General features: G+C 49.5%; 11 protein-coding genes across 11 annotated transcripts; 7 read left to right on the plus strand and 4 right to left on the minus strand.

Moving 5' to 3' along the window:
- Positions 1-730: 730 nt before the first annotated feature.
- N7446_003769 (uncharacterized protein) lies at positions 731-2,743 on the plus strand (the record flags this gene model as incomplete). The annotated part of the gene is made up of 1 exon (XM_058512518.1): positions 731-2,743. The coding sequence occupies one exon, from the start codon at positions 731-733 to the stop codon at positions 2,741-2,743; it is 2,013 nt and encodes a 670-aa protein (XP_058373847.1).
- Positions 2,744-3,102: 359 nt separating this feature from the next.
- N7446_003770 (WW domain-containing protein) lies at positions 3,103-5,121 on the plus strand. The gene is made up of 4 exons (XM_058512519.1): positions 3,103-3,273; positions 3,339-3,582; positions 3,646-3,795; positions 3,849-5,121. Exons 1-4 carry the CDS (start codon positions 3,206-3,208, stop codon positions 4,809-4,811), a joined length of 1,425 nt encoding a protein of 474 aa, XP_058373848.1. The 5' UTR covers positions 3,103-3,205; the 3' UTR covers positions 4,812-5,121.
- Positions 5,122-5,410: 289 nt separating this feature from the next.
- On the plus strand, positions 5,411-6,092 carry N7446_003771 (uncharacterized protein; the record flags this gene model as incomplete). The annotated part of the gene is made up of 3 exons (XM_058512520.1): positions 5,411-5,449; positions 5,576-5,645; positions 5,773-6,092. The coding sequence occupies 3 exons, from the start codon at positions 5,411-5,413 to the stop codon at positions 6,090-6,092; spliced, it is 429 nt and encodes a 142-aa protein (XP_058373849.1).
- A 1,266-nt stretch (positions 6,093-7,358) lies between these two features.
- On the plus strand, positions 7,359-8,465 carry N7446_003772 (uncharacterized protein; the record flags this gene model as incomplete). The annotated part of the gene is made up of 4 exons (XM_058512521.1): positions 7,359-7,394; positions 7,585-7,657; positions 8,073-8,346; positions 8,408-8,465. The coding sequence occupies 4 exons, from the start codon at positions 7,359-7,361 to the stop codon at positions 8,463-8,465; spliced, it is 441 nt and encodes a 146-aa protein (XP_058373850.1).
- Positions 8,466-9,443: 978 nt separating this feature from the next.
- N7446_003773 (uncharacterized protein) lies at positions 9,444-10,032 on the minus strand (the record flags this gene model as incomplete). Its single annotated transcript, XM_058512522.1, has 3 exons — positions 9,444-9,799; positions 9,856-9,922; positions 9,991-10,032. 3 exons carry the CDS (start codon positions 10,030-10,032, stop codon positions 9,444-9,446), a joined length of 465 nt encoding a protein of 154 aa, XP_058373851.1.
- A 781-nt stretch (positions 10,033-10,813) lies between these two features.
- On the plus strand, positions 10,814-11,927 carry N7446_003774 (uncharacterized protein; the record flags this gene model as incomplete). The annotated part of the gene is made up of 2 exons (XM_058512523.1): positions 10,814-10,870; positions 10,920-11,927. 2 exons carry the CDS (start codon positions 10,814-10,816, stop codon positions 11,925-11,927), a joined length of 1,065 nt encoding a protein of 354 aa, XP_058373852.1.
- An 807-nt stretch (positions 11,928-12,734) lies between these two features.
- Positions 12,735-13,841, minus strand: N7446_003775 (uncharacterized protein; the record flags this gene model as incomplete). The annotated part of the gene is made up of 1 exon (XM_058512524.1): positions 12,735-13,841. The coding sequence occupies one exon, from the start codon at positions 13,839-13,841 to the stop codon at positions 12,735-12,737; it is 1,107 nt and encodes a 368-aa protein (XP_058373853.1).
- A 1,523-nt stretch (positions 13,842-15,364) lies between these two features.
- Positions 15,365-16,618, plus strand: N7446_003776 (uncharacterized protein; the record flags this gene model as incomplete). The annotated part of the gene is made up of 2 exons (XM_058512525.1): positions 15,365-15,990; positions 16,048-16,618. The coding sequence occupies 2 exons, from the start codon at positions 15,365-15,367 to the stop codon at positions 16,616-16,618; spliced, it is 1,197 nt and encodes a 398-aa protein (XP_058373854.1).
- Positions 16,619-17,313: 695 nt separating this feature from the next.
- N7446_003777 (uncharacterized protein) lies at positions 17,314-19,771 on the minus strand (the record flags this gene model as incomplete). The annotated part of the gene is made up of 4 exons (XM_058512526.1): positions 17,314-18,852; positions 18,960-19,486; positions 19,586-19,601; positions 19,688-19,771. 4 exons carry the CDS (start codon positions 19,769-19,771, stop codon positions 17,314-17,316), a joined length of 2,166 nt encoding a protein of 721 aa, XP_058373855.1.
- A 1,454-nt stretch (positions 19,772-21,225) lies between these two features.
- Positions 21,226-23,005, plus strand: N7446_003778 (uncharacterized protein; the record flags this gene model as incomplete). Its single annotated transcript, XM_058512527.1, has 4 exons — positions 21,226-21,483; positions 21,577-22,071; positions 22,128-22,804; positions 22,873-23,005. 4 exons carry the CDS (start codon positions 21,226-21,228, stop codon positions 23,003-23,005), a joined length of 1,563 nt encoding a protein of 520 aa, XP_058373856.1.
- A 1,313-nt stretch (positions 23,006-24,318) lies between these two features.
- On the minus strand, positions 24,319-25,417 carry N7446_003779 (fumarylacetoacetate hydrolase family protein; the record flags this gene model as incomplete). The annotated part of the gene is made up of 5 exons (XM_058512528.1): positions 24,319-24,523; positions 24,580-24,676; positions 24,732-25,047; positions 25,103-25,341; positions 25,390-25,417. The coding sequence occupies 5 exons, from the start codon at positions 25,415-25,417 to the stop codon at positions 24,319-24,321; spliced, it is 885 nt and encodes a 294-aa protein (XP_058373857.1).
- Between the last annotated feature and the right edge of the window lie 54 nt (positions 25,418-25,471).

The raw sequence follows: 25,471 nt of genomic DNA on the forward strand, positions 1-25,471 counted from the left end.
TCGTGGCCTGAGGGCGGGGTTGCTGCCCCGGATCACGTGGCTCACACGATAAAGTGAATGCCTGGTAATTGTATTGTAATTAATGGCGTAGAGCTGTGTACACTACTATCATCTGCATATAGTTTCCAAAATCATACAATTACAATTTGCCGGTTTTAAGGTAGTTTTGAACTGTATCTTCAGCTGGATTAGTTCGCAATATAGAGACTACCCTGGAAATCGAAGTTAGACTTAACGACATGTAGGCCAACTTATCTATGGCACGATACGATAATACAAATACCACACCTTCCCTTTGAGGTTCCGCTCCCTAAAGCGGTTAGCGTCAAGCTTATCGATAAGGATTATCATCGACTCCTGTGAAGAAACCGGCTTCATCCGGTTCATCACTGCTGTCGATATCAATCGACAGCAATTCTGCCATTGTTCTCTCCAGATTCGCCTTCATTAACCCTCCTAGCGCGCGTCATTGCGCGTGCAATGTGGCTCTCTTCGGCGCTGGCCATAATCTTATCCTAGCGCGGCCCTACGAATGTCATAACCGTGAGTACTTGGACAGTCCCCGCACATCCAAGCGCCCCGAGGCGAGCATACCATTTGGTATAATATCTTTGCTTTATTGTTCATCATTTTTTGACCTCTTGTTTCCCAGTCGTCCAGTGGATGCAGAGGCTGTTGACTGTGCTCTGGCAAGCTCTCCACGCATTCAAGAGACCCCACTGTATCCGCCATGGCGCCCTCGAGATCCACTCGCCCAGTTCGTTCGAATCGCACCCAGGTGCAGTCCTACCACGAGGAAAGCTCCTCGCAGGATGAAGAACTTGCGACATCACGCCGAGAGCCATTGTCTCTACGTTCGCGCACTACTCGAATGCCAAGATCCTATCGTGAAGAGTCAACGGATGGCTTCGATGAGCCCGGTGAGCCCGATGACCAGGAGCTAGATATGCTGGTCTCACCCGCCACGGAACCGCTGGCCCCCGGACCTATTTCTAACCCTCGCCCTTCTCGGCCTCAACGCACGGCTCCAAAGCCCAGACCGGCCAAGAAAAAGGGAAAACGGAATCGGGGTCCGGTGGGGAAGCCCTTGAACAAGCGCCCGAAAACAGGGACAGCTGATGCGATCTTTTTGGGATCGGGTGTTATCCCTCCTTGGCAAACCCTCCCCTACCATATTCTTTTTGATATTTTTTTGCGCGCGTCGCATCCATTGCTCGACGAAGGACGTTCGACTCGCAATGACTCCGTGAAGTGGCTAGTGAACATGGCCCTTCTATGCCGAAGCTTTCATGAACCTGCGCTCGCGGCGCTCTATTATTCCCCTCCATTGCTGCCTGCCCACAAGAGTCATGCTCTTCTCAATCTGCTATCTCAACCTCAAGAGTCGCTGTCCATGAACTACTCCAGCAAGATCAAGGAACTTCATGTGGAGGTAGAACCAGTTCTTCAATACAAAAGTGGTCCCACTCTAGGCTACTTCGACCTTTCCAGCTTGCTTGAGAAGACACCTCAACTGCATGTCCTGCGACTGTACCACAAGGACGACTTCACCATGGGAATGCCTCCTTGGCATATTGGTCCGTCGAAATGGACTTACACGGAATCCATGTTTGCCGTCCTCCACCGTGGGATTCTTCTTCGTAGTTTTGAATGGAACTCTCGCTTCTTGGGAACAGGTGAACTTCTTCATTTCATGGGCACACAGCATATGAAACCAGCTTTCAGGGGCTTGAGGGAGCTCAAACTTCTTCACATCGATGATTTTGATATGGAAGAAACACCTTCTCCCAAAACAGCAGCCCTCATTCGAGCCGTTAATTTACTTCCAGAGATTGAGAGATTGGAATTTGTCGAAAGCTCTCTGATCAACGGAGAAACACTGACCAAGCTGCCTTCTACTCTTCGCTCTCTCACCCTGAACAACTGTGATCGCATGTGGTCCGAAGATATTACAACCTTCCTTTCGTCACATGGTGTTAATCTTCGAGAGCTCAGCCTGAGCCATAACCGCCACCTCAGCTTGTCCTTTGTCCAAAATTTGGCACAATCATGCCCGAATCTTGAATTGTTCAAAATGGATCTCTCGATGCATGACGTGTCTAGCTACCACGATGTCGAGCCGCACTTCCAAGAATTATTTGCCCAGTCCGAAGTGCCCACATGGCCAGAAACACTTCAGGAAATCGAACTCACCCAGCTGCGCAAATGGAACGATGCAACTGCCGAGATATTCTTCACATCCCTAGTGAACGCAGCACCTAAGCTCCGTTCCTTGCGACGATTAGCCATAAGTGCAATTCTAAAGATTGGATGGCGTGACCGCGCTACCTTCCGCGAGAGATGGATTGGCCAGCTTGAGAAAACCTTCCTTCGTCGCAGCCCACCACCAGACCCTAATCTCCGCTCTCTGCGGAAGCGCCCGCTCCAGCCAAGTCTCGCAAGTATGAATGGAACTATCGAGAGCGAGGAAACATCCGATTCACGTCCGGGTACAGCGGAAAGTGGACCATCGTCCAAACGCCAGAGTGTTCGCCTGGCGCAGAAGACCACAGAAGTTGAAGACGATAGCGACGACTCGATGCCGGAGTCGCAGGGGATGTGCGACATTGTCAGCATTCGCATTGATAACCAACGTCCCACCGAAATGCAGTACAATGAGAACGACTTCCTCGACGATGAACTGAGTGGCGACGAGGATTGGGCCGGTGATGACTTTGAGCCCGCCGCTGGGCATGCGTGGTGATTATTGATACCTTTCATATCTTATGGGTGTTCCATGAAGTATGACGAGTGATTTCTCAGGTTTTTTTTATCGGCGCCGGTGCAGCTTTTTAACTGAAAAAGGATTGGGGCGGGATAAACAGGAGCAATGGGGGCGCATTTTTTTTCTTCAAAATAGCTACTTGCGAGTAATGTGATATTTACGCCAAATCCAAGCAGTTTTAGAAATGCAAATAGGCTAACGTGCTGTTGTGCTGAACATTGCCGTGCTGCCGTCCAAATGTTTTATACTCAAGACGTTACCTGGTCTGTGCACGGCGATCAGATGGCCAAGCCCCACAGGATCGTCTTATCTGCAAGTTCTCTCTCAACCTCACACCTGTTTACCCTCTGTTGGCGTCTCCATTTTATCCTTCCTATTCGTCTTTTGAATGTCTTGAATTTATTTATCGCGATCTTGACCCTGTTCTGACTGGGTTCGGCCATGGCGCCCGAGGCCCCCGCCGACACAGCAGGCCCGTCCTCCCCACCGCCTCGACTACCAGAAGGATGGTAAGTCGACTCGAGAGCGATCCTTGATCCTTGATCCCATAACTCCCAACCTGACCATTCGACAGGCTCGCCCAGTGGGAGGGCGTCCAACGAAAATGGTATTTCGTCCAGCGGACAACGGGCAAGTCGCAATGGGAAATCCCAACCGAACCCGTTCTCCTCACGCCATCAACAACACCAACTCCCCTCGGGCCGGGACCCTCGCAAGCGCCAAACTCGAATCAAATGGGCAATAGTTCGCGGGCGGTAGAGACTGGGGATACAAAGGCGGACAGGAATCGTTCTGCGGCGGACATTGCGAGAGTTTCCGTAGGGAATCGCGCTCATTATATCTGCATAAACGTTGCAAGAATGGCACTGATGGTGGAATAGAGCTCCGGTAATTCACCTCTGCATGGGGGGCTGGAGAACCCTCTGCATGGGTCTGCAGGAGTCCTAGGTCCGTATTCGAACCAGACCGGTCAGCGCTTGCCCGGGGCGTATGCGCAACATCCTCCCGGGAACGATGGTGGATATGGTTCGGTATGGCTCGAGTATTACTGCTACAGCTGGCACAAGTGCTAACATCTTTGCAGGGACCGTTGCAGCACGGCCATGCTACACAGATGAACGGTGCTCAACCTGTTTTCTATTCAATGCCTGGGCATCCTGGCTATCAAAACGCCCCGCAACACTTGAACCAAGGTATGCCCGGGGCCGCCTGGGGAAATGCTGCTGCTGCATTTCAGGGCCACTCAGGCTTTGACCAAGGGTACCATTCAGAACCGTTTCAAGGGTTTTCTACTGGTCCACTACCTCCTTCGTGGAACGAGAGTCATACTCCTCAAGGACAGATGACGGGACAGATGACAGGACAGATGGCTGGGATAGTGATCTCTCAACCGCAATGGCAATCCGAGTCGCAATCGAACCAGTCAAATGGTCTCGGTGATCACGTCCCAATTAATGCCCACTCGTCAACCCTTTCCCAGCCATTCTTTGGGCCATATTCCTCTCATAATGGTACTGGGCAGTCCCCGAGGGAGTTTCCGTCTCGGTCCTCGGATCTGTCCCTCCCTCGGGAAGGGCAACCGGCCCAGGCATCCATGGACGGCTTTTCTGGACATTCGCCGCAGTCCATGGCCGATCAAGCTACATCAGGTCACAAATATGGCGTCTCTCGGTCTCATCCACAACACCCTTCTACCGACCCTGCGTTGCAGGGATTCTCACCCTTGCAGCACGCTCAAGCTCAATACCAGCAGCAGTATATGATACGAAACCAGGCAGGGCCTGGTATAAATCACCAGAGCCAGCAGAGCCAACAGGGTAATATTCCTCAATATCAAAACCCTCTGGGCCACATTGGTTCCAACAATTACATACCACAACAACAATTTGGGCACCCTGGTGGACCAACAGGCTTCTCTGAAACTGCGTACCAAACGCCCTACAGCCAGTCGGGCCACGCACCAGGAACCACCCGGCAGGCACCTTTCGAGTCTCAGTTTGTGAGCGGGCCTTGGACGTCGACACCGCCTAACTCTGGTCCGCCGTAGATGTCTTGACGCTTTTGGCTATTACTGCTATTAATTGACACAAGCACACTTCATTGGCTAGTTTGAGCAGATTCTGTGGATATCCCTTTCTGCGGCCTTTTTCTTCCTATAGATTCCGGGTTTGAGGTTGTACTTTCTTCGCTCAGCAATCAATCTCTCATTGACATGTATTGTCCGGATGTTAAGGACGTCCTTGCTATCACCTCATGAGAGTAATCCCTTAGTAGGCGGCATAGGTGATAGATCAAACTACCAAGATGAAAAAGAGGATAGAACAACTTGTAAAGGTTAATCATTTGCAACTGTGAGGAACTTCCAGATCTGTAATGTCATATAAGTCATCTAGTGACCATGGGAAAGCCTTACTGGTAGAGAAAGAGTGTTAGATAGAACTGTGTCGTAAATCTGCGCTGATCTAACCTCGCCGGAGTCACTTGCTGGCAACAGGTTCTCGCGTCACCTTATTCTTGAATATATTTGTGATTTTCAATTTCTCTTTCCTCGACTATCCTCCACACTCATCTTCGAAGCTCGACTGCATCAAGCTTCCACGTACCATCTCACCTTTTTCTCCAAGTACTACTCTAACACATTTCAACATGCCTCAAGGATCCTGGGACGACGAACGGCACCGAAAGGTGAGTTGACAAGTCCGAATCTGCAAGTGAGGCCGCCGTGGTGAGGGTACACCTGCACGCGCACTCTGTTGATCATGCATCACCTTGTCGCTGATATTTGCTGACGCGTGACTCTCTTTGACCTAGCTTCTACTTGCCATTCTTGCGGACCAGCCCAGGCTTGACTTCGAGAGTATCTCGAAGAACATGGGTGATGGTGAGTATTTGAGAACCCGATGCCATTTCCACGCACCCACACCTCGTTCAGCCCTAACATGCCGCTTCTTAACTTCTTGCTTGTTTAATTCTATTGCCTCCATACTGATCAACCACTAAATTAACAGGAACCAAGGCTGCTTCTATCCGCGAGCATATCCGCCAACTGAAAATTCGCGTGGAGTCTGCCAAAAATACCCCTGGCTCCTCCCCCGCGAAGAAGGAGAAGCCCACCAAGCCCAAGGTGACACGCGCCAAAGCCGACAAGGCCCAATCCGGGGCTAAGCGCCGACGCACTTCCTCAGACATTGCTGCCCTTGGCTGGGGCTACTTGAGCGACGATGTGGACGTCGAATACTCTGAGGCGGGGACTCCAAGCAAGGAGTCGAAGATCAAGAATGAGCCTGTGGACGACACCCAGCTCAACGACCAGCCTGAGTTTGAGTAGCTTACTCTCCGTTCATTGCGGTCTCAGGATGCACCTTGCTACCAGTTCTTAGTCATTGTGGCCGCTGTTCCCCCTTTGTTCCGTGATTTAATGGCCACATTGTGTGCTCTGAATCTGGATTTGCGACGATATGGGAGGTGGTATTCGCTTTCGAGGTTCCAGTTACAATTAGCATTTACCTAGCACACGGAATTATCAGAAACCACAACCAATTCAACAATTGATTAATTTGAAGTTCACAATGATGCTTTACCTCATGTCTCCTTTTGATTGTGCTGGCCTCATTAACTTGGTCTGCCCGGGCACTCTGTCACTCCTTTCTACCGCACCTTCCCCAGACGGTAAGGTAAGTGGGGTGGTGTTGTATACCAGGAAACGCAGACAATAGGCATATATTGGCGATTCAGGATAATTGGTGACGAAGGCACCTGGCAAAGAAGTCTTATGACTGAAATCAAAAATAAGAGACAAAAAAGGTGTCATAAATGTGTACGTAATGCCATGAAATATTGGATAGTTTCTATACGGAAGCCCCGAACCGATTGTACCTCTCCATGCATTGCTTTCTTTTTCACCTTTTCTTCGAGTGCCTCGGGTTAATCGTCTAGATCACATAAGGGGCGGGGTGTGAAATGATTTATGACCCCTGTTGTAGTCACAGATTGAGTAAGGAGCACGCTATGGTCATTGTCCATGTTCAGGGATTGAAATGCCGAGTAATAATAATGAATTGCCCAAGGTTGTCCCAAATTCTCCTGGCCTGGCTTGAGAATGGTCTTCGGAGGATGTAAAGAAGCAAGGAAGCGAATATCCGACATTTAAATTCAAGCCTGGAGTGTTGAAAGTGGTAGCATGTTGGCATGTCTGCCCCCAATTGCGGCGTATACAGCCTGGGGCCTCTTCTGAAAGGGTGAATTGTCCTAGTAAACGGTTTCCAAATGAATAGAATACAGAAAGAGAAAAAGGACCAACCAAAGGCCAGAATGATAGAAGCGAGAACTGTAAAGGGAGAGGGAGTCGAGTTCTTTTCACGCAGGATAGACACGTGGAGGCAGCTCTCCGTCTGCCTTCACTTCGGTGCTGTCCGGACGCCTATATCAGTAACACCAACCTCTTCTCGTCCACCCTCGTCCTTTCTTCCGTCACAACTTCCCTTCCTCAACTACTTCGTCCTTCTACACCATCTGCTACCCACGCATTATGTAAACACTCCCTTCCCTCCATGATGATAGCTTCATACTAACTGGATCTCATCTAGTCTTCATCATGCCCATCACCTGGGACGAAAAATCCGACGCTAAGGTATGCCACCACTGCTCTCCGTTCCCTCTAGTCCATGTTCCCTTTTCCCCATGCCTCTCTGCCCCGTGTTGCCTGCCCTATGGCCCCTGTTCCAGGAAAGAAACCCCTGGTCCTTGCTTTGCAAGGGTTTGGATTGGGACTCACCAGTCCGGCTTCAGGCTCATTATCCAAATGCTCACAATCATAATAGCTTCTTGCTGGCGTCCTCTCGCAGACTTCTACCGGGCTCGACTTCAATGCTCTTGCGAAGTACATGGGCGATGGTAAGTTGTTTCATTCAATCAGGTCATAACTCAGGGTATATGGCGTCCTTTCTCCATCAAATTTCCTTCCCCCTTACTTTTTCGTTACTTTATCCAAACACTTCTGCTGGTCTCTCTTCTCCTAAAGCCACCACCCCTCAATCTTGTTCACTCTTTTGGAGTTCTCAGCCTTTCTGAATCAAATCACTATATGCTACCCATATTATGGACTACAGCCCTAGAATGTCTCATTACCAGGGCTGTAACACTACGTTGCCGTCAGAAATCTGAAATCGAATTTGTGTTATCAAATTATGCGGACAAATTCGTCATGAGAGACATCCTCAGTCCTCCTTGAAGAGACGGCTGCAACACCACCCTGAACTTCCTTTTGCCTGTGTGGACCCAAACAAGCCTTTTCTGACCATTGAACTAGGCTGCACCGTCAGTGCCCTGCGCCATCGCATTGTTCGCATCAAGAAGAAGGTCGCCGATGATGAGAACCTGATGAACGCAAGTCAATCTAGCCCTGGTACCCCCAATACTTCCGCTGTCAAGCGCAAGCGTGGCTGTGCTCCCAAGGCTACTCCCACCAAGTTGAAGCAGGAGGCCAGTTCTGACGACGATGAAAAGGAGGATGTCACCACCAAGGGCGAAGAAATTGAGGCTGAGGGCAAGAGGGTCAAAGTTGAGCATGTTGAGTCCGATGAGTATGAAATCTTTGACTGCTTTTCAAATACCGATCCATAAAACTGATCCTTGTGAGTGCAGGCTTCTCGAGCCCAAGTTTGACAGCCCCGAAGACGATGACAAGCTCTTCCAAATGTGAACGGTTCTTTTAGGAGATCTGTACAGCAAGCCATGCTGAATGCATGGTGATGGTATTTCAAACTATTGACAGGAAAGTTGCCTACAATTGAGACATGGAACTGAGAGGGGAAGGTACAAATCAAGGTGCAATTTGGGGGGGGGGGGGGGGGCGGGGGTATCATCTGGTAGTTGATCTAGCAGACAGCACTGGGCTGGCCAACTTGGTCTATCTTTGTCGGTCAGAATGCAAGATGGTTTCCCTTTCTGCTTTAAGGTTCCGTGGAGGTTGAAGCATTTGGCTGGCAGAATATTTTGTCCATTCAAACGTACGCTCCTCGTGACAAATGGAAGTCCACTCCACTTTTCTCACCAGCGGAGGAATGGCGTAGTAATCGTACGGCAGCCTCGATAGTAAGAACTATGAGCAATTATCAGGGCCTGTGTACAGTTTCCAAGCCGAAGTGTAATACCAAGATTCGCTCATATTTCAAATCGGCTTTTGAACCGGGCTCGAGTATGTTTGAGGCTCGTCTTGTTGAGGACATATAGTGCCCTCGGAATCGAGGTCACCATTGGCGACATGCGGGCGAACCTCAACATCTCAAGGGACTATACAACTGGTCCAAGTTCTACCCTACCTTAAGATGGTCACGTGAAAGGAAGGTCTATCAAAAAGAGGATGTCCGTTTAGTAACGCCCTTGAATTCAGCTATCTAGCTAGCTAGCTCCCTGGCTGTGAACAGTGTCGTTCACGCACTGTTTTTTGGTTATTTTCAAATTTCCTTCTTGCGCAAACACAGGGTCAGCTCCATTCCTTGCTAACAATATTGTATCCAGGTCCCCTACATGCATGGCCCACAGAAACAAATGCAAGGGAAAACAAAAGAGAGCTCGTAGCCATATCACACCATCAAATCCTGGCCTTCCGGTCCGGTTGATAGACTTGTCGCTTGAAGTAGAGCAGCGACTGGCCGACGATGTCGAAGAATGATGGCGCTTAGCCCTCGTGGCAGGAGTCGACACCATCCTCCTGTCCGGAAGTCGGCTCATCCTTGATCCAGGCGGCAAAATGTCCCTCGGTTTCGACACCCTCGTCCTCGCTTTCCTTAGTTGCGCTATCCTCAGCCTTGATAGCGCGCTTGCGCTTGCGAGGGTGAATCGGAGTCGTCTCGGCACTGGTTGTAGCTGCCTTGTGGATACTGGCTGGCTTTCGAGGAGTGGCTGCCTTTCGAGTCGCAATAGGGCTTTGAGAACCCGGAAGGCCCGTGTTGGCCGCCTTGGCCTTTCCGCGGATCTTGAAAATACGCTCTCTGATCGCACGTGCCGTTGGTTTGGATTCGAGGGCGTCCGAGGCTAAGACGAGGTTAATAATGTTCGAGGCACTGTTAGCTTAATTTGAGGCCACTCACACCAGGCCTCGGCGACCTTGTTAAAGTCGACCGACAGACCGTGGACCTCCAGGATCTTCGCGAGGAGCTAGCGTAAAACATACGTGATTAGTCTTGTTTTGCGAAGGATATATCGGGATCATGAGGGTGACTTACGATCTGGTCCGCTGTGGCGTCCCACTTGATATTGCGGCCCATCTTGACTGGTGAAGATGAGTTTTGGGTTGACGTAGTGTTTGAAGAAAGGGGATGTGGTAAAGTCGGGGGGAGTTGAAAGCGTGAATAAAAGAGGGAAGCGGGGGAAGAAAGAAGAAATAAAAATGGGGACACGTCTAAAGTGAACAGTATAGTCCCATTCTACAGGCGTGAACTGCCTCGGTCGTGGACTTAGGGTTGCACATTGTCAGGTTATACTGGTGCTAGGCCTGATTAGGAAAGGCGTACTTCTTTATCCCAATGACATGAGTGCATACCACCAGCTAACAAGTACAAGTATCTTTAGGTGGCAAGGTTCACATATATTCGTTGCATTCCTCTGTAAGGCTACATGAAAGCCAGCGAAGAATCACAGTCCAACGGGCGTTTTGAATACTCGAGCTTCTTATCTCCCTAGATCAGTCTTCCTTGAACCGGTCTACTACCAAGAGAAAGTAAAAAAAATCAATACGTAGACAGAGGTTGTTTTTGATCATCCACCCAGTGTAATATATCCAAATTGAATCAGTAGTGCGATATCGAGTTATTGAGAAAAAGAGAAGGTTAGATCAAGTCGCAACGAACCAAGTCGCGGAATTTAGGCAAATGAGACTCAAAGTCTCCGTCAGCTTCCAAACTTTCCATTGTCTTACTTCCTCGATCGATTCACCGATACTCGTATCTTGCCAATAATCCGTTACAAGAACCTCCCCCACCGCTCAGCCATCTTTCTCTCTTCGCCCAACCCGAGGATTCTACAACATCTCATCCTCTCATCGCCACCATGATCGACAACGATCGCCTGATGGGGTCTATCCTCGCTGCTCAGCCTGAAATCCAGGTAAATCTGCGCCCCTAGTCCAAGTAACAGCATATTCACTGGTAATAAGCACGTGCTGACAACCGCAAAAAAGCTGGACTTTGACCTGATCGCCGAGCTCTACGGACCAGGTGTCACCGCGCGCACCATCCAAAGCAAGATGAACAAGCCCCGCCGCATCGGCGAGACCTTACTCGCCATCCACAACAGCAAGATCGAGACTGGTGAGACCCCAGCCCGTAACAAGAGTGCCTGGATCCGCGAGAACGCTCAGAATGAGGCTCGGGTCGTTGATTCTCTGGCCAAACTGGGAAATGTTAAGAACTACCTCGGCCGCGAGAAGAACCTCATGGAGTCCCTTCCAGCTGATTTGCCCGTCTTCCGCAGCAAGAAGAGAAAGACCGAGCGCGCAGCTCGCATCTCTGAGTTTCTTGCCAACACCGACAACCCAGAACTTCAGCAAATTGATGTCGTCGACCTCTCTTCCGATTCCGAGGATCTGGCGAAGAACAAGCATACCATGAAGGCTGACCACATGTTGAATGATCGCGTTGTTAGGCCCCCCTGGACCGCGCCTGACTGGTCAGCACAGTTTGGCTGGCAAGGAAAGCGTGACCATGATGCTCATTCTAGCCAAGCTGTTCCTTCAAAAAACTGGGCTACACCCTCTCAGCAGGATACCCAGGATGCATACTCCGTCGCCTGGAATGCACCGCCCAGCCGAGAGGTAAAGGATAATTGGAATGGACAGCGCAGCTGGCATGGAGGGTCCAACCAGGACATCCACTCTGGTTCTGGCACACTGCCTGACTGGGGCACTGAGAACTACCAGAATGCGGGCAACAAACGCCATGCCCGGCGTCTTTCCCGCTGGAACAATCCTGGAGTTCCTCAGGTGCAGCAACCAACTGGCCATAACTACGGCTGGACCGACACTTCCACTATCAATCACAGCCGCAATCCCATCAGCTTCATGGGAAACAGCTTCCCTACTGTCTGGCACCGGCCTGGTCGGCAGTTCGCTCGCTCTGTCAGCCAGCAGAACGAAGAGAATGAACGCAACGATTGGGGAAATTGATAAATCCACATAACCTATGGCCTTTCGCAAATTCCCAATGCGCATTACGATCTGCATAGAGAGTCTTTTTGATATCTTCATTCTTTTCTTTTTTCCCTTCCATGTCTGCCCGCGCGTCCGACTTGACCATGGTGAGATGACTAGTTGATGGAGGGGTGACAACAGACCGGTCGGCATGATGCGCCGGGGTGATTTCCATTCGTTTTTATCTGCAACGCTTGAAGCTCATATGGCATTCTACGTTACTGGCCTTCCGTCTCCGTGGGGCTTTCCTTTATTTGCATTGACAGCAATGGAGGAAATTCATACAGCTGGAACAGGACTCAGTGAATACCAGTGCATAATTTGATTCAAATCAGAAAGCTCTTGACAAATTTCAGATTCTACCTCACTTCTGTAATACGTTTTAGTAATGTACTGGTTTATCTCGGTATTTGGAGTGTCATGTTCCTTTGAACGATTCCTGTGCAAATTCACCATACGTTTCTCTGGAAAAGAAGGTATGTAGAACTGCGATGCAAGGGTAAGTGTCTAGGGCTGAACGTGCCAATAGTATTCAATAAAGGATGTCAAAAAAGGTAACATGAACAAATAAGACATTATGCATTGACAAAATTGACAAGATAGAAAAGGCCATCGCTTGGAGGGGGTATCGAAACAAAAGGGGAAAAAGGAAGATGGGGCATGCTATCCGGGACCAGAGATAATTCTTCTTTTGACAAGACATTTCCCAGGGTCTTGCCGGAAGCTCATGGCTACCATTGATTTCAGGATGCAGTGCCCCCGAATGCATTATCAGAAATACGCTTATTTAGCAACACGGAAGCTTCTCAAAATCCGAACCGGCGTTTGCGGCAAGCCATCTTGGTCCTCCGACGGGGGTAAATCGAGAGTAGCAGGCTGTCCACTCTTTGATTTGCACGATATTCCTGTGCCGCTTGTGTGAGGTGCCACGTAAATACTCTCAGAGGAATCATGGGCACTGTTGGATTTGAGTGGACTGCGGCGCTTCGAAATCACAACCTGGGGATCACTATGACAGGACCATTCAAGCCTTGGTATGTCAGGTATTTCCCGCTTTCTCGATTCGGTTCGTGGAGTCCGAGCAGAAGCTAATTGGTCCTGTAGCCGTTTAGAAACCAGTTCTGTCCTTCCGCTCGAGCCGGGTGATTGGTTGCGGTATACAGGATGTCTGTCGAACTGGGGAGATCGTGATCGAGCCCGGATTTTGGTGATTGCTGACGACCTGGATTGCACGGGACAAGGGCTCTGAGAACCAGGTCTGGGCTCTGCATCATCACTTCCGTCTGGAAGGGATGTCGAGTAGTTCCTTTTGAGCCAGTCACGAGCAACTCCAGTTCTTTTCTCAGGTGCGGATGCGTTTTGTGGTTTGAGCTTGAAGCTCTGAAACCGAGCCAGTCTCTGGTTGACCGTCGGCCTCTGTGACAAGTGCGAATCATCAAGATCCATATGCTCTTCACGAGCAGAGCCAGGTTCCAACCACTCCTCTCCTCCACCACCATCATCGGTCAACCCTCTACCAGACTGCACGGCAACTTCTGGCGACCCAGGATCCGGCAGCGGCGACCTCACCTGTTCGTGACCCCAGTCCACCAGGACCCCATGAATACCAAGCAACGCAACAATCCGCCGTTTAACAGACAACCATGAATACGTACGCCCAGTATGCTTCACAAACTTCAACGCAAGATCACACCAGAACTTCTTGCCAGGAAGTTTGTCGCCAGGGCGGTCGGGAACATGTCGCAAATAGAGGCTCCACAGGACGGCTTCTTGCGCTGGAGTCAACGGCTTGCCACGCATTGATGGCGGGGCATCGTCGACCTTTATATCGGAGAGCACAGCGCCTCGCACCGTTGCAAGGCCCGATGGCGGCATCTGTGAGGGTACCATTTGCACTTAGATCCGACCGAAGTTGGTCCCGTTTTGTGTGGAATTACATATAGATTATGAGGGGCTGTGAAAATGACGCCGAAAATGACCACTTTTGACGCCAGAAACGGCTTCCTTTCCACCCGTAACTTTGGCTGTCCAGCCGCCCCTTGACCGCCCACTGCCCCGTAACACCGCACTATTCTGCACCCACTGTTAGTCATCCTCCGGTCATGATGTTGACGCTCGATTTGTATAGTTGTTCCCCTCGTTTCCACTGGCGACCAAAACGACGCCGAAAATGGCTCCCCTTCAGCCAAATATAAGTCCCCTCCCTTTTCACCTAGTCTAGTTGAGCGCCTATAAGATGCTTCGTCTTCCCTCCCTTCTAGTGTCTTTGCACCTCCCTATCTCTCTCATCCTCGTTGCCCATGCCTCTAGACGACCTCGACGTTGTCGTTTCCTAGAATACAATTTTTTTGCCCTAGTCTTTGTATCTGGCCACCTTTATGGCACCTATGCCTATTCATCTAGCTTAAACTGATAAGCACTAATACTAGACCGATCCTATTCTTTACGAGGAAATTCGAGCTAGACTAGAACATTTTCGTAGTATTAGATCGCTCCCTCTAAAGTTTAAGCTAGAGGCCTTAGAAGGTATCGCCGTCGTTAAACGTTATTGGTGAAAGTAAGTGCTTAATTAGTTAGGAAAAGCCTTATAACTAAGAATAATATAAGAATAGATATTATATTCAATCGAACGAGGATTATATAGTCTATCTTCTTTTAGAGGATTAGGCGATCTATATAAACTTTTTTGACTAGATGTTTAAACAATCACGAGAGAGACTGCTTTAGTCGTATAATAAATACTAGCACCGCCTTTATTAATACTTCGAGCTATTCGCCCGCCGTCGCGTTAGTGAGGATACCTATAAATAGATCGACGAGTAGGAATTGTCCTTTATATTTATAACTAGAGTATGCTAATCCAGACTGGACTAAAGCTTCAGACAGCGGCTTTCATGCTCTCAGCCATTTCCTGAGTTCCGAGAGTCTCTGTTCCATGGGATCTATACATAGATGGCGGACACTCAATCATTCTGATTATTAATGCATGGTACCACATGGTTGGGTTTGTCGCTGTCGACGATGCATTCTTCGCTCTGGGGCAAGGAGTTTTGTTGTGGTTGTCTTTGCGACAGATTCGACGTGCGGAGGAAGGGGAAAGACAGCCGCTTTTGGGTGATACTTTATGTTTATATACCACATCATGAATTTGACATTTTATCTGAATAAATATGATATATTCTACCCGTACGTGCCTGTGAAATTGAAAATTACTGAGAAAATGGGTTCTGCCCGGCACCCCACCTACTAGTTCAACCTACTAGTTCAACGGGTCACTCTCTCTCTCTCTCTTTCTCTTCTGCCATCCTTTCTTTTCTTTCCTTGTTTATTCTTACCTTCTCTATTTTCCCCCATACTTTCCATTAAAGTTGCCATGGATCCTGAGCTTAAATCAATTATTAGATTCTTTGAACATGATAGGCCGTGAGATTCCCCCTACCTGCCCATCGTTCCAAACCAACAAATATCCTAGTCCAAACACGCCCAGACTTTCCATGGAGGTTGAGCCGACACTCCCAGTTATGTCCTTAGCTAGCCCGACAGGTGGCTTCATTGTCACTATTCGTCGCGCAGAGGATGATTGTGACAAGCCCTGTATCTTCCGCTGGAGCGACCTGTGTGATGGATGGGGTCCCTCTGGCTTCGTAATTTTTCAACACACGCCAGATGGTCTAAAAAGGGTCGAAGGAATGCCCAAGCGGCCACCTCCTCGGACTCTCAAGATCACAGGATATGAAGTTGAGACAGAAGAACTTCTTCCTGGACAAACTCTCAGAAGAAATATAGGCGCCCCGGATCCCTTTTTGTACCACATGGTGGCTGGTGAGAAATATGAGCTAGTCTGTCTCGGGGCTGAATATGCCTTGTGGGCTTGGGGCACCTTGCGCGAGCATTGGGAGCAAGAAATTGGGGTTAACTCCGGGCTACCCCTTGTTGTCATCCCGGGGGGAGCCTCCTGTTCTTTTCTCTGCGTTGAGGTGGAAGAACCTTTGGAGCCTGAGCCGTACGACGACCATCTGGTAGAGAAATCGGAACGAATGTGAGAAATTCACCAACCTGATATCCGTCTTTATCCTGACTGATACCCTTTTTACAGCAATGGAGCCCCTTGTATGAGTGTGTTTCTGGAAGGTCCATCAGAAATGTCTAAAACGGAAATGCTTTTTTATATTACAATTAAGATCACCTATAATGGTCCCACGAATGAGGACCACGAGGCTATCAATGTTGACACAAAGCCGATCATCATACACGATTACCCTTTTACTTATGATCAATTTCTTCTGCAACGCCGCTGCCTCGATTACGATCCGTCGAAGAATTCAAACGGGGATTCTACACAGTGGAAGACTTATCTTGACGACGAAGACAATCCGGGTTGGAGGATTGTAGATGAACCCGACGTTGAGGTCAACGTCACAGATCCCGAGTTTTTCCGCAGCCTCAAACCAGGGGAATCTTTTGTCAGAAAAAATCACCTTGGATTTTTCGACTTGCATCCCGATACAGTGGTGGGCGACACATATCGATACCAGTACTGTGGCGGCCGCGTTGACTGGTGGATTTGGGGTGATTGCGAAGAGCATGCGAAGACGGTAGTGAAATTACCATGTTGGCTGCATGGTCGTGTCGCCGACCCCCTGATAATGATGGAAGGCCGGTCATAATGGTCCCGTCATCTAATTTTGTCGAGTTTACTGTTGTTGAATGATACGAATAGGTTCTCTTTGGTTCAAGTTTTGACCTCAATTTTAGGTGTTGGAATATAGATGCATTCAAAATATACTTTATTTTATTTATAGAATATTCAAGTACAGGGATTCGGCATCCACCATTTTCACAGGCCCTTATATTCTACATGTAATGGGCGTCTCGCCGTGTAATGCAACCTGAGCACGAAAGTTTGATGTGTACGCTAATTAGTGTCAAACGTGCATTTTGGCACGCGCTACCTTTTATTGTACGTTGACACATGCAATACCAAACTTGGCATCTCGATGAGAATGGTCTGAGCTATGATAAAATACAAGGGCTTAGGCCTCCGCAAATGAGCTATACAAAGAGCTCAGAACTACTTACTCTTTTTACGTGTGTTGGGTGTGCTAACAAGTCTCCAGTATTTATAAGTCTTATGGGCATGGATCAGGGCACGGTGCAGCAATAGGGCTGACGTGTATGAAGATTTTACCACGTGTTTAAAAGCCTAAATTAACCACACATCTTGATCACCGAGACACCGCGATTCTCATGCAATTTACATTAGGTCGAAATACAATACTCGCTATGAAAATATCCCGCATGGCCAAGAAGAACGCCAGCAATGACCAACGACACCATTGAAATGAGTCCAGCTCCATCTCAACTAATGACATAGCTGAATCCAGTGCGCAACAATATCCTCCATGTCATGCGCAACCCCCCACTGCGAAGACAAGCAACGAAAAAGCTTCTGCATAGAATTCAGCTCATAAAGCAGGTTCCTTCTAGCTCCAGTCGCAAGCACCTCAGCACCATGGTCACTCTCAACGAACCGCCTCGTCTCCGAACCAGACCGGGGCCGCATATCCTCCGGACCCAAGTTAAGGTCGGCATGAGATAGCAAGGCTTCCTGCCACACGATATTGCGAGGTAGGTTCACGGTGGCAACGCTGGCGAGCGACAGCACCACGTAGATTGTGGCGGCTGCGAACAATGAGCTGGGCATGTGTACCACGTGGGCACGGCCTCGTGGTAGTTGCTCGACAATATCTTGTATGGCGACGGCGTGGAGCACGGCTCGGCGCGCATCTTCCGAATTAGCCCATTGAGCTAGATCGAAGCCCGGGTTGACGGTTCGGCAGTCACCTGAAACGTGTTGCGGGATATTGTACTGGGAGCAGACATGCCGGGATAGCACGGTCGAGTTGATCATCGTGTCTAGGCAAACAGTGTGCCAGCGCAAAAGCAGTTCGAGTCTCTCGGCGGCTGTGAAGTGGATGCTCATGGAGATTGTTTCGTGGACTTGGGCGAGGGCGCGCCGGACATCGGATTGGCCGGGTACACCAAGGGCGAGTTCATTATCATCACTGTCTGATATCAGAGACTGAAGTCCTTCGAGAACCACCCGCAACGCAAAGGCAGAAAAGTGGTAGTCAAGGGGGCGGAAGCTGCCGACTGGTGGGAACAACGAGCGGAATATCACTCTAAACGAGGTCTGGTCGGGCGTTTGGGTGTGCAGGTGAGCCAGCCATTCATCAGCAGTGGCGGCATCAAAGGCCTCTTCGCTGCTGGGGAGACTTAGCGAATTGGCCACATGCCTAGCGGAAGCTCCATCACCCGACATTTGAGCGACGAGACCATCTAAGACATAGTAGGCTAGCAGAGCGCGTTGTTGAATCTCGCGAGCAGACCAAATCCGCCACTGGTGCTCTTTCTCTGCCATAGGAGCATCCACAGGTGGCAGATTGTCCATGGAGTAAGACGGGCTGTCGTACATGCCGCAGTGTCTTGCCCAGAAGAATCCCAGTGGGCGGAAGACTTGGCTAGTGGTTCGGATTGCCCTGTTCTTGGACAATGCTCCATAGACCTGACCCAGTAGAGCCGTGATCATTAGCTGGACACCCTTGCAGGCGTCATAGGGACCACTATGTGTGATCAGCGACTGCCAAGATGTTGCAACGGCGGTATGTGCCAAACGCCACAATGCTTCGCCTTTGGCAACTGAGTCCTTGGGGCCGAGGTATAAAGATCCAATGGCGATAGCGTTAAGTAGAAGTGCATGAGTACATTCTCGAAAGACGAATGTAGCGCGGTGCAGGATCGGAAAAGTGGGAATGAAGCGGACGAAGAACATGTGGAGGCATTCGTCAAGGAAGACCGATGTGATGGATGTAGCCTTAACAGCAGCAGTAACGCTCGATGACTAAAATGTCATCTATTAGTTTCAGAATGTTTTCCTATAGACCCAAATGTCGATAGACGCCATCACAGAGTCCCTTGTCTCGCCAAGGGGGGATAGATTCAACTAACCGAACTAGTCACCATCTCAGTGACATCTCGTACCGCCTGGTGTCCACCCCCAGACGGTATTGTACCAACGGAAGAGCTCCTATCATCAAAGGAACTAGGAGAACCAAGGTTCATTCCATTGATATCCTGCACGACAGGTGGAAAGGGCAATGTCCCAAGAGGCATCTGCCAGTGATCCGTGGTGTCCGAGGACATCAAGCTCTGGAACAGATTCTCTGAATCAGGCCAGACCAACGCAAAGTCCAAGTCTGACGCAACATGGTTCATCCCATGTCCTGAAGTGGCCTCGTCCCACGACTGACTGGTCGCCGAGGTTGACGCTGGATTGGCAGTAGAAGCACTATTCGTATCCCAGGATGCAAGAGAATCTACTGATGGCGGCTGTGGCTGTGCAGACAAGGGCACCGGCGAAGAGCCGTTATTTGCATTCATGGGTCGGGTATGCAACTTCTCATGTCGGGTAAGGGCATCTTGTCGGGCAAAGGGTCTCCGACACTCCTTGCAGACATATGGTTTAGAACCCGTATCTGAATCTCTCGGTCAGCCAGATGGATATTAATATTGGAGCTTGAGCCAGGATCAGGATCTAATTTCAGATACTGGTATCATTAGAACAGATCACATACGGCATCGTTCATGTCTCTGCGGGCATGCGTTAGCTCTGGCATCACTTGACGCAGACAATCCCATCTTGCGTGGGGAAGCCTGAATATTCAACAGTAACTCACCCTCAAGTGTTCAGCCTTTGAAAAGCCCTTTTGACAGACTCGACACACCAGTTTCTTGATACCTGCTGATGCAGACGGTGTCATCTCTATTGACGCCATGTTCTTAGTTGTAAGGAGGAAGCAGGAATTGTGGGGAGACGATTGTGGGGTGTGGCGAATGCTTATGCGAGCACCGGAAATAACATTTGGAGGATTATATGATATACATTGTTGGGATATGCAGTCAGCTTCCACACTGTCTCTTTGCATGAATATAGATAAGATAACTTTGCATATTCAACGATAGAATTTTAGTGGAATAGAAGATCTGCGAAATTTGTTGTCAACAAGCACTGCTGTGAAACGTCCCGTGGATGTGGAAATACACCCGAGTCTGTGTGTATAGCGTTCGCCTCCTTTTTCCAGTTGTCTCCAGGGTTGGAGGAGTAAATGTTGGCCACTAAATGCCGAGGCTAAGCAGCAGATCCTTGCGCCAATGCTAGTGGAGCTTGCATGTCTGTCGGAAATTGTTTACTATATTCAACTTTGCCTACGCTTATTGGAATATAGTTCATAGAGCCAGCCGATGATTTGATCAAAGTTGTCAAGCCTGCCCGGTACTTTAGCAAAACTGTAATGTGTACCACTAGCCCTGTTAGTTTGTTTGGTACACGTATCATGGCCTATATATGGTGTCCCCAGTTCCATACTTCGTCATTCTTTGTCCCCGAAATGACCTCAAGTGTGTTCCTTGGAAAATGAAAAGGCATTGTGGAGCAAACTCATACCTAAACGACTACTGCCTTGTGAATTAACTCCGTAGCTCGGCAAAATATTGCCTTCAGAACCAAAACCAAAGATAGTACAGGGTCAACGGCTGTTGTGCGGCTTGCAGACAGACCCAAGTACCGACGGATAGCGGCTTCCCCAGGAACGGGATAGGTCCCGATGGCAATATTGGGAATCCATCCGCGAACTCATAAACCCCAGTGGGCAAAGCGAGAAAATATGGAGTTCGGTGCCCACGGAGAGATTGCGCCAAGACGTCAAAACTAGTGTTTTTCGGTACTTGGCTCGGGTAGGATGCTATTTTGTATAGTGACAAGTTCTGTCGGCTAGCCGTGCTCAACTGCCATGGTGGGCTTTACTAATCTGTCTGACAAGGCATCGCATTTGGCCGCATTGTGACTCGCCGAGTGCCCAGCCCGTGGAGAGCCTCCGCATTTCTCTCCACGATGCCGGAGCCGGGTCTCCCGAAGACATACCCTGGGGTATTGTCCGTGGATTTAGCGGCTTGGCTGTGCACACTCACCGGGGGGAATTTTTACCAATATGTTCTTCGCCTTTTTGAGAGAGATCCCCGTGTCTGCATCATTCCTCGTGACTTTCAGTTTCATCCCTTATACTTCAGTCTTGGCTTGGTGAATACTTCAACACACCCCCATTGACTATCCTGACGATCTTCGACTCGCCACTTTCCTACCATTGCCATAAATATATGTGTTCCTGGTCGTCGACTGCTTGTCAGATCCCTACTTTGATCAGGGGACGTGATCAACATGAGCTCTTTGGAATTGCAACCGTCCTCGTCTCGTCGAGATGGTCGAGATAAGGTCGAAGACGCTTCTTGCGGCAAAACCGACATTGATCTTGTAGAGAGCGCAGGGCACGACAGGGCAGCGACCTACGGGGAGTCGGTGGCTGCTCGGCTTCCCAAGGCCCATCGTGATTATCTGATGGAACGACATGGGACATTAGATCTCGACCCTATTCCCGGAATGGGCGCAGCTGACCCTTACAACTGGCCTGAGTGGAAGGTAAGTTCCTGATTCCCAGTTACGAGATCTCAGATTCGCCCTGCGAGAGAGCGAGAGAACCAATCCAGCAGAGACTGATGCATCAATATGTAGAAAATGATGAACTTGATCCTTGTGGCATTCCACGCTTGCATGGGCACATTTACCGCCGCTGCCATCATCCCTGCCTATTCCACGATTGCCGAGGAACTGGGCGTTGGCCTGCAAAACGCCAGTTACTTGACTTCTCTGCAAATTGCCATTCTCGGAGGTGCTCCGCTCTTCTGGAAGCCGTTGTCCGACCGGTTTGGACGCCGGCCTATTTTCCTCCTCTCTCTCATTTGCAGTCTTATTTGTAATATTGGTTGTGCGAAGAGTGCCACTTATGCCTCTCTGGCTGCGTGTCGTGCCCTGGTGGCCTTCTTCATCTCTCCTGCCTCCGCCATCGGCAGTGCAGTCGTGATGGAAACGACTTTCAAGAAAGACCGTGCCCGTTACATGGGTGTCTGGACCCTGATGATCACGTTGGGTGTCCCCATCGGTCCGTTCATCTTCGGTTTTGTGACCTACCGTGCCGGATATCACTGGATCTATTGGATCCTCGCAATGGTAAGTCAGATCCCACATACAAATTATTCCTTTGTTCATTAGCTGACAGTCCAAAGATCAACGGTGGCCAATTCATCCTGTATCTCTTCTTCGGTCCTGAGACCCGCTACCTAGGCAGTGGCGTCGACACGGAGAAATCAGCCATGAAGATTGAGTACCTGTCCCTGCGACGCATCGATCCAACGCCATTCACATGGTACGAGTTCGTCCGACCATTAACAATGGCCCGCCACCCGTCGATCCTAATCCCAACCTGCGCATACGCAATGGTCTTCCTCTTCGGCAACATCCTCACAACAGTCGAGGTTCCCCAACTGTTGCAAGAAAAGTTCGAGCTGAACGCCGAGCAACTAGGACTTCAATTCCTCGGTGCAATCATCGGCTCCGTAATCGGCGAGCAAATGGGCGGTGTCCTTTCCGACTTCTGGATGAGCCGTCGCGCCCGCCGAATCGATCGCAAGGCCGAGCCCGAGTTCCGTCTCTGGCTCAGCTACTTCGGTTTCGCGCTGACCATCATCGGCCTGATTGTCTTCCTGGTTTGCACGCAGGAAGCGAAGACTGGTCACTGGAATGTGACGCCCATTATTGGTACCGCCATTAGCGCTGTCGGTAACCAGCTGGTCACGACTGTCATGGTCACTTATGCTGTTGACTGCTTCCCGCAGGAAGCTGCTAGCATTGGTGTGTTTGTCACGTTCGTGCGCCAGATCTGGGGTTTCCTGGGTCCGTTCTGGTATGTATTCTCTCGCTCCAACCGTTGTACGGATCTGTGTTGTGGCATTGTGGCTAATTATCGAGTAGGTTCTCGCCAATGTTTGAGACTGTCGGCATCGCTCCCAGTGCGGGCATCGGTGCGGCGATGATCGTTGTTGTCAGTGTCATCCCGACTATTTTCCTCCATTGGCGGGGTCGGGTCTGGCGTAGCGATGAATAGAGGACAGCGGAAGTGGACTCGGTTTTGATTTCGTTGTCTGTTGTTTAGACATGAAGCGATGTGGTTTTTTTTTTTTTTTTCTTTTTTTAGATAATCGGTCGACACGATACGATATATATTCGGGTTCGGGTTTCGGTTCGTTAGACTAGACTCGGCTTCGGGCCATGGCAATGCCGTTCGGGATTGTATATAGACTGACTCATGAACATTGAAAAAAGCATACTTTTCTTTCAACCGCATTGTCAGCCGATGAAATAGAGAGCAACCTAGTCAGTAGAAAGACAATGTATCGAGTGGTGTAGTCGAGTAATCGAAATTGAAACCTCTTCTCGGCCTCAATTGATGGACGTGATGCATGTATAGAGCGAGAGTATAACTCTTGATTGAGCCGCTTCAAGACCCACGCAAGAGAAGCTCGAGAATTAAAGAAGAGAAGTAACAAAAGAAGAAAAGCAACAATAAAAATATGCAAAAAGAATCAGCGAAAAGGAAAAGCCGCAGACCGTCTTTTAAGAGAAATCTACTCCGAACGGAAATCCTCCGGGAGAGAGCTCGGGACGCCGACCCGGCCTTGTCCTTTAGCGCTGAAATGGAGCCATCGCGGGTTGTTATACAACCACCGGATCCTGACTTCGGCTTGCAATTGTGGGCTAAATGTTTTGGTCTATTTAGCCTTACGTGTGTGTTAGGCATTGGGGCTACAGTATACGCAGTGAAAATATTCCCATATCCATCTCTACGTCAACTATTTAGCTTTACATTGATTTATAGTAGTATACTCGCAGCACTACTATTCAATAAAATACAATAAACAAACAAGGTTTCTTCCAGTGACAAGTGTCTTATCCCTCCAACAGTACAAAACACCCATAGAGAGGATTCCGCCCCTTTCCAATCTGTCCAAAATGCCAAGAAGTTCATATGGACAAAGCGGGAGAGACTTATTCCACCCAGGGAAGAAATTATACCCCGTTGAGCTCTGTGATTGGTCAAAGCTCCTAGAGATATTCGTGATGCATTTTTGACAAGACATACTTTCGAGAATATATAAACCCCTTGCGTGATGTTTTAACTAGGGATACAAGTGGCCCAGATCCGGTGATATTGCATGATTCCGATGCCTGTGGGGATTGTGGGTGGCCACAGCTAGGCCTTGGTTCTTCGTGAATTCACGCGAAGTACTGGTAGGCTCCATTTGTCTTAAGAGTTGTGAGATAGTAGATTGTTTCTGTATTGGGCAGTCTAAGGCGACTACATAGAACAAGAGTTGTTACATCAAGGGCTCGTATTCAATCTTATTTATTATGGATTCATTACTGGTGCTCAATCTTGTTGATGAGGGTTCCAACGTGAGGAAGCAGCTCGACGGCGAACTCATCGCCAGCCTTGATGAACTCCTTAGGGTTCTTGGCTGCGCCAACGCCAGGAGGGGTACCGGTCAGAATGATAGTACCGGCGGGCAGAGTAGTGCCCTGGGAAAGGAAGCTGATCAGTTGGGGGACACTGAAGATGAGATCACTGCAAAAGTCAGATATCAGCTTTCTTCCTATGGACCACAAAGGCGGGAAACATACGTCAGAGGGCAGTCCTGCATGACACGGCCGCTCTTAAGACCGCGAATCTGAAGCTTGCTAGCATCGGGGATGAGAGCAGCTGAGACGAGGACGGGACCTACAGATATTGAGTTCAAGGTCACAATTGAAATAATACAGCGGATTCAACATACCAATTGGGCAAGCGCCATCAAAGCCCTTGGAGAAAGACCACTGGCTCTGATTCATTTGGAAAGTCCGACTGGAGACGTCGTTGGCAGCTGTGTAACCAAGGACATAGTCAAGGGCCTCGGATTCAGACACGTCCTTGGCATCACGGCCAATGACGATAACCATCTCGGACTCGTAATCGCCGGTGTTATCCTGCTGCGTAATCTTGGGCAGAACGGTTGGCGCGGGCCAGGGATCGGCGAGAGAACTGGAGGGCTTCATGAACAATGTTGGCACCTCTGGGATTGGGAGTGACATCTCCTTGGCGTGGGAGACATACTGACGCATATATTAGTATCCTCGTTTTTGGCGTTGGGTATACATTGTGACTCACGTTCAGGCCAACGCAGCGAATGGTCCCAACCTCGGCCTGCGCCAGAGGGGACAGAATGCGCTCTATCGTCTCGGTCGCTTCAGTCACCTTGCCTGGGCTCAAGACTGAACTGCCAGAGAATGGGCGCACAGACACCTCCTGTCCCTGGTAAAGGGCGAGTCCAACATCCAACTTAGGGTCGACCGGCTCGCCGATCAGAATCTTGGAGGGGTTCGACTTGGGGACGAAGCGCACCAGGCCTGTTCGCTGTTAGATGTGTCGGAATACAATGGGTCCAGATTGCTCACGCGAAAAGGTTGAGGCGATCTTAGACATGTTTGGTTAAGTTAATTAGCGACAGAAAAGAACCCCAGAAACCCCAGACAATAT

This window comes from Penicillium canescens (assembly GCF_028828765.1).
Source record: "Penicillium canescens strain IBT 15451 chromosome Unknown utg000003l_segment0_segment0, whole genome shotgun sequence".
Taxonomy (NCBI): Eukaryota; Fungi; Ascomycota; class Eurotiomycetes; order Eurotiales; family Aspergillaceae; genus Penicillium; species Penicillium canescens.

Coding starts and splice junctions, on each gene's coding strand:
- N7446_003770 (XM_058512519.1), top strand. CDS start 3,206: ATGGCGCCCGAGGCCCCCGCCGACACAGCAGGCCCGTCCTCCCCACCG. Junction 3,274..3,338: donor CCTCGACTACCAGAAGGATG/GTAAGTCGACTC, acceptor ACCATTCGACAG/GCTCGCCCAGTGGGAGGGCG. Junction 3,583..3,645: donor CGGACATTGCGAGAGTTTCC/GTAGGGAATCGC, acceptor ATGGTGGAATAG/AGCTCCGGTAATTCACCTCT.